The sequence below is a fragment of the Rhinatrema bivittatum genome, chromosome 18 (genome assembly GCF_901001135.1).
Source record: "Rhinatrema bivittatum chromosome 18, aRhiBiv1.1, whole genome shotgun sequence".
Taxonomy (NCBI): Eukaryota; Metazoa; Chordata; class Amphibia; order Gymnophiona; family Rhinatrematidae; genus Rhinatrema; species Rhinatrema bivittatum.
In genome coordinates this window covers 28525849-28533094 of record NC_042632.1, presented here as the reverse complement: position 1 = coordinate 28533094, position 7246 = coordinate 28525849, and the positions used below count along the sequence as shown (strand labels likewise).

At 38.1% G+C, this 7246-nt stretch overlaps 1 protein-coding gene across 1 annotated transcript; it reads right to left on the bottom strand.

Annotated features, from left to right (window-relative positions):
- Positions 1-951: 951 nt before the first annotated feature.
- Positions 952-3225, bottom strand: LOC115079714 (protocadherin alpha-5-like). The gene has a single exon (XM_029583461.1). It carries the CDS (start codon positions 2662-2664, stop codon positions 1801-1803), a length of 864 nt encoding a protein of 287 aa, XP_029439321.1. The 5' UTR covers positions 2665-3225; the 3' UTR covers positions 952-1800.
- Positions 3226-7246: the final 4021 nt, after the last annotated feature.

Below are 7246 nucleotides of genomic sequence, written 5' to 3'. Positions count from 1 at the left end.
AGACTTCAGATATGTTCTACAAACAATAATATTCTCGAAAATAGATTATTGTAACTCTTACTGCTTGGTCTACCCGCTAACACTTTGAAACCTCTACAATTATTACAAAATGCCACTGCGAGGATTCTAACCAATCTAACAAAAAGGAAACATATTACACCCATCTTAAAGAACCTTCACTGGCTCCCCATCAATCAGAGAATCCTCTATAAAACTATAACAATAATCACAAAGTCATCAAAAAACGCTTCTCCAATTGATCTCACCATCCCTTTACAATTTCACACCTCTTCCCGTCCAACGAGGCTAGCCCAGAGAGGCACGCTAAAGGCCCATCCGCTCAAAACTTCACTCAGTAAAAGAGCTCTTTCCACTGCTGGACCTAAACTCTGGAACTCTCTCCCTCCTGACCTGAGATTGGAACAATCAACACCCACCTTTAAAAAGCGACTCAAGACTTGGCTGTTTAATCAAGCATTCTCCTTATCCCAATAACTTTTCTTAACTTTTCAACAATCGACCTCAAGCCCAACTCATTCAATTCCGAATTTATCCTCCTATATTATATTGTATTTAAATTGTACTCTCCTTGCTCCATTGAAGTTATTTATTGCTCTCACTAAGTTATTTATTTATCTCCAAGTTAAATCTTCCCTGTTCTCTGTAAGACATAATCTATATTCTGTCAATTTTATTGTTACAATGTAAACCGAATTGATTAGTAACTTTGTTACTGGAACTTCGGTATATAAAACTGTTAAATAATAATAATAAATAATATCATTGCAATTTTCTTGATATAAATATAAGTCAGTTTCTTACCTTTTGAAAAACGGAAACTAACACGTTATCCCTGTCTAGTTTCTCCTTGGATTTTGCAGAATTCCCCGGATCTTCCTTCTTCCTTCCCGGCAGAGTTTGGAGACGGTACATTAAAAACCATGAAGTCGGTCTTAGATGTTTCTGCACTCAGACAAACATTATAATGTTGGTTCTGAGAGTAAGACCATCTTCCACCAACGTCTGGATGCTGAGGCTCTGCAGAAGTTAGCACGTTGCTAGCTCTCAAAGCAACGAAGATTATGATTGTTATCAGAAATATTATCGAAATAAATGCAATTGAAATTACCAGATAAAGATTCAAATTAGAAATATTTTCGCTGTTGGGAAATGGCCAAGTTCAGGAAGCACTTTCTCTTCATTTTCGATTAATGAGATGCTAATGGTCACAGTACAAGATAAAGACGGCTCTCCATGATCCGTCACGAGAACAGCGAGGGTTTGATGGTGTCCGTCACTTTCTCGAACAATCCGCGCTGTCCTCACCTCTCCTGAATATTGCCCCACTTTGAAAAGTGCACTGTCCGTAGACTGCAGCAAGTGGTACGATAACCAGGCATTGTATCCACTATCATCGTCAATTGCTCTTATTTTTGATATGAGGTAACCTGTTTGAGCAGATCGAGGCATAAAATGAGAGCCAACAAAGTGTTTCTTATTTTGGAAAAGGTAAGATAGTAGGAGGATTGTCGTTTTGGTCGAGTATAAATAGTTCCAAAGAGATATACTGCTTAGGGATGGGGTACCTGCATCCTTTGCCTGCACATGTAATTGAAGACATTTCGTTTCTTCATAATCGAAGGATTGCAAAGCTAGACTTCACCAGTCTTAGCAATTATAGAAATAAATTTGTCATGATGCATACTCGCAAGAGAGAATAGAATATTTGTCCATTTTCGTTCAAATCTAAATCAACTGCCGAAATTGTAACTATAGGAATTCCTGGGATGTTATTTTCCATTAAACAGACCGAGTAAGATGATTGGGTGAATTTGGTCTGTTGTCATTTACATCAGACACGTGCACTGTAACAACTATACTCGTGGATAATGATGGAGAACCATAATCTGAAGCAGTGATGGGAATGTTGTATTCTTGTGTAGTTTCACGGTCCAGTGGCTCTTTTAAAGTCAAAGAATAGTGGTTGTTGTAAGTATTCTGAAGTGTAAAGGGAAGCCATGTGGGCAAACTACAAGATATCTTCCCATTATCACCCGAATCTTTATCAGAGATTTTAATAAGCGCTACTACGGTCCCGGGTTTAGCATCCTCTTGAAGTGAACTCGAAAGGGATGATACAATTATTTCGGGAGCATTATCATTAAAGTCAATTATTTCTATTACAACTTTACAATGAGCAGCTACCGGGAGAATACCTCTGTCCAAGGCTTCTATTGCTATCTCATACACTTTGCTATCTTCAAAGTTCACCTCGCCGATCACTGTAAGAACCCCAGTGTGATGTTCTATAGTGAATATTTCACGTACACTTGTTGGAACGAGTTTATTAAAGTAATAGGTTACTTCACCATTAGACCCTTCGTCTATGTCAGTGGCATTAAGAGTTAATACTGTGGTTCCCTTTGGTACATTTTCCAGCAACTTAATGTTATAAACCAATTGATCAAAACACGGAATGTTATCATTAGCATCACCGACGTTGATAAGTATTTGAGTAGTTCCAGATTTGAAGGGATCACCTCCATCTAAAGCTGTCAGAATAAGTATATGTGTGGGTTGATCTTCTCTATCTAAATGTTTTCTTAAAATTAGTTCGGCAGATTTACTCTTGTCTGAATTTGTCACAATCTGTAGCTCGAACATGAGATTATGGCTTAGTTCATAAGTCTGAAGAGAATTGGTGCCAATATCTGGATCCTGAGCTTTCTGAAGTGGAAATCGTGCTCCTGGTTAAAGCTAATTCGGAGACATTAAAGGTCATTTCCCTATCAGAAAATGAAGGGTAGTTGTCATTTATATCCACTATTTCAATTACAAGACGATGCATTTCTAAGGGATTGTCAATTACACATTCTATATTTAAATTACAAACTAATTTCTGTGCACATATTTCTTCTCTATCAATCTTCTCATTGGTTAATAATATACCATTGTTCATATTCACCTGAAAGTACTGCTTTTTGGCTTCAGACACTATCCTCACTCCACGGGCTCGCAAATTGTTGACATTGATTCCTAAATCTTTTGCGATATTACCAACAAATGTACCCCGATCCTGTTTCCTCTAAAATCGAGTAGCGAATCTGGCCGAAAACAAGATCCCATACGGTAACAAACAACAGACAATCCAATCGCCATTTTCTTCCAAGCGTTTTGTCTGAAATTGCCATGATACATATAAGCTGCATCTGGACAAAGTCTTAATTCAAGTTATACTTACTGTAAACTTAATAATGCAGAGGCCATATGCGTTCTGCACCTCTATTTAAGCTCTTTTCACTGCAAAGATGGAGGCTTTATTTCTGTCTCCAGCGTTTTATGGATTTGCTGGACAGTGGAGAAAAGGAAAGAAGGAAGCGGTAACCTTCACTACTTCTTCTAGCAAAACAACGACAACCTTGTGGTATTGAGAATTAACTATCGCACAACATCATCGATAATTATGCTGTGAAATGCAAATACTTAACAACTTCTTTTCCAGATTGTTAACCTAACCACTTTCAACTCAATTTGACAAATTCCCTACAAATCGAAAGGTAAATCATAAATATTCAACACGTCCATTCTTTTTTTTTTATTGCACTGAAGAAAATACTGTAAGCACTTCTAATATGTGACACGGTTTTAATTCAACTAACTTAGTAAACAATAATTTTTTTAATATCATTAAGCACATTCTAAAGTTTTCATAAAATGAAATGTGAAATGTTTCATGATGTTATTGGTTTTCACTTTAGTGTAGCAGTATCCATATTGGAGGAAACTGGAGATATTTTAGGTTTCAATTTCTTCTTTTCAAGGAGCAACAAACATGATGGCCATATAAGCCTTCAAGTTCTCACAGACCCACTTCTTCAGCTATGAGATTAGTTGATGTTTTGATTTTTTTTATTACCAAAACTTGTAGGCATTTAAAGTACCTAATCAAACACCTTATACTTCTCTGTCATGCCATGTCTGTCAATATCTCTTAGTTCAAACATACCCTGAACTGAGATTTCCATTACTGCCTCTGGAAATTACTGATAAGCCTCATAATGCACTGATGCATCCTAGCAACATTAAATAGTGACCAAAATCAGTAGTCAGATTTATCCTCCTACTCCCTTTTCAATACTCTTTCTAAGTAAAGAGCTCCAACCTAGAGAATAGCATATGGTCCTTTTTTCTCATGACTAAAAAAAATGTCAAAATCCTCCCCACCTCCAAAAAAAAGTCTCTAACCCCCTATCCCCTCCCACCCAGCAAAGACAAGCCCTGGGCCCAGGCTTACCCAGTTAGGCCTCCTTGGGTCTCTTCATTACCCATTCTAAGTCACAAAAATCTAGCCTGGGCCCAGCTGGGGCCTGCACAGGCTCCTCCAATGACATCCATAACTTTGATGTTGGAAGGGCAGAAAAAAAGCCCATTGGTGCTATTTTTAAAACAGAGAGTGAGGACAGAATTGAGTTGCCTTCACTTCTTCACCTCTGATTTGCTGGAGCTACAAATTGGTATGTAGAGGAGGTCTTCAGGGACATAGTAGAACAGTCCCACCTCCAATCTGGCAGCCCCTGTGCTGCCTTGGAGGGGAAAAGGTCACCTGAAAGAAAAAAGTGGTTCTGTAACTAGGATCTCCCTGCCAAGGGATGCAGTATCCTCTCACACTGATGGGTTTTCAGGGGCATGTGCCCAGGAGGGATGGGTTAGGACAGCAATTGTAGTTGGTTGAATGATCATTAGGAATGTAGATAGCTGGATGACTGGTGGGTATGAGGATCGCTTGATAAACTTGCCTGCCTGGTGCGAAGGTGGTGGACCTCACAGGTCACCTAGATAAGATTTTAGACAGTGCTAGGGAGGAGCCAGCTGTTGTGGTACATGTGGATACCAATGACATAGGAACGTATGGGAGGGAGGTTCTAGAACCCAAATGTAGGCTTTTAAATAAAAAGTTGAAATCTAAAACTTCCAATGTAGCATTCTCAAAAAATGATCCCCATTCCACACATAGGACAACCAAAGGCAGGCAGAGCTCTGGATGAGGTGATAGTGCAAGGAAGAGAGCTTTAGATTTGTTAGAAGTGGTGCAAAATTAACCAGGTTGGAACCGGGCTGCTGGCACTAACATTTAAAAAGGAGATATATGTTATATTTATCACCTGCACATTTCAATTGTAGCAGTTGATTTCATATTTAAATACTAATAAAATGATTGAACATAAAAAGGAGATAAATTAGCTTTTAAACCAAATCATGGGGGAATGCCAATAGTTGTTCAGGAGCACTTGATTTAGAGTGAGGTATCTTCAATGGATACTGTTAATGGGGAAGTTAGAATATCCCAATAGAGAGGTTGTCATAAATGCAAAAGTATCCCAAGTGCATTTAAATAAAGAGCAGAGAGAGAAAGAAATGATTCAAACTATGCCTTTCAACTACTGGGCAGGGTGAGAATACAATTAAAAATCATACTTTGAATTGTCTGTATAAAAACAGCAGAAGTCTAAAAAATAAGATTGGTAAATTAGAATGTATGGAATGCAACAAAGATGCAGATATAATAGTCATCTCAGAGATCTGATAGAAGATGATAACCAATGGAAAACTGTAGTTCCAGGGTACCAAATTTTATCAAAATGAAAGACTGGGTCAAAATGGTGGAGGGCTGACACTATATGTTAAGAATGGCATAGAATCAAACAGGATAAAAGTCCTACAGGAAACAAAATGCAATGTGGAATCTCTATGGATAGAAATTCCCAATATGATAGAGAAAAGTATAGCTGTAACGGATATACTACCGTCCATCTGGCCAGGAACGAAGAGACAGATAGTGATTGCTAACATAAATTAGGAACGCTAATAAATTAGGGAGCACTATCATAAATGGGAGAGACTGGATGAATATCTCATCAAGGACATGCTGCAAATGATTGTTTCACTGAGCCTGGTCCTGGAACTATCTAGATCTAATTCAAGTACTTTTGAGGACTTTTATTTTAGAAAATTTGTCTGAATTCACGCTTGTCTTCCTTCTTTTTTTTGGCCGCTTAACTTGAACTTTGTAACATTTGAAAGCAGAAAACTAAATAACATTGAGCTCATTCTTAACATATATGGAGTAAAGTAGTAAACTGCCAATATTCTATGAAGGAGTAGCCTAGTGTTAGAGCAGCAGGCTAGAGACCAGGTTCAGTCACTTTACCCTCCATTGCCTCAGGTACAAACTTAGATTATAAGTCCTCTAGGGATATGGAAATACCTTCCAGTATCTGAGTATAATTAGCTTTGAAATGTTGAAAAGAGTACAAAAACCAGGATACAAAAAACTAAAATAATATAAATTGTATTCAGTTGCTGAGTTTTTAGTCCATTGATATGTTGTAAACTAAGGTTCTGATTTTTGGAAAAAAAAACAACTTTTCTGGTATTTGAAATATTCTTGTAAAGATGCATGTTCCAACCTGAACCCCCCCCCCCCCCCCCCCAAAAAAACAAGTCAGTTCTTCTACCATTTTGAGGCATAATTTTAAGAGTATGCTACAAGCATATAGATAGGGGTGAGCTGGTCAATTTAATGTATGTGATTTTCAGAGGCATTTGACAGTCCCTTATGAGTTGCTCCTCAGGAAATGAAAACATCACAGGATAGGAGGGTACTGTCCTTTTATGGATTGATACATGGTTAAAAACAGGAAAGAACATAAGAACATATGAAGTTGCCATACTAGGTCAGACCGAGGGTCCATCAAGCCCAGCATCCTGTTTCCAACAGTGGATATGCCAAGTCACAAGTACCTGGCAAGTAACCAAACATAAAATAGATCCCATGCTATTAATGCCAATAATAGCAGTGATGGTTCCCTAAGTCAACTTGATTAATAGCAGTTTATGAACTTCTCCCTCCAGGAACTTATCCAAACCTTTTTTAAACCCAACTACACTAATTTCCCCAACCACATCCTTTGGCAATGAATTCCAGAGCTTAATTGTGCATTGAATGAAAAATAATTTTCTCCAATTATTGTAAATGTGCTACTTACTAACTTCATGGCATGCCTCCTACCTCCTTCTATCTGAAAGAGTAAATAACTGATTCACATTCACCTATTCTAGTCCTCCATAATGTCATACACCTCTATCACATCCCCCCTCAGTCGTCTCTTCTCCAAGCTAACAACTCTAACCACTTAGCCTTTCCTCATAGGGGAGCCGTTCCATCCCCTTTATCATTTGGTTACCC

What these genes read in the sequence shown, in the direction of transcription:
- LOC115079714 (XM_029583461.1), bottom strand. Translation starts at nt 2,664, where the DNA reads ATGTTCGAGCTACAGATTGTGACAAATTCAGACAAGAGTAAATCTGCC.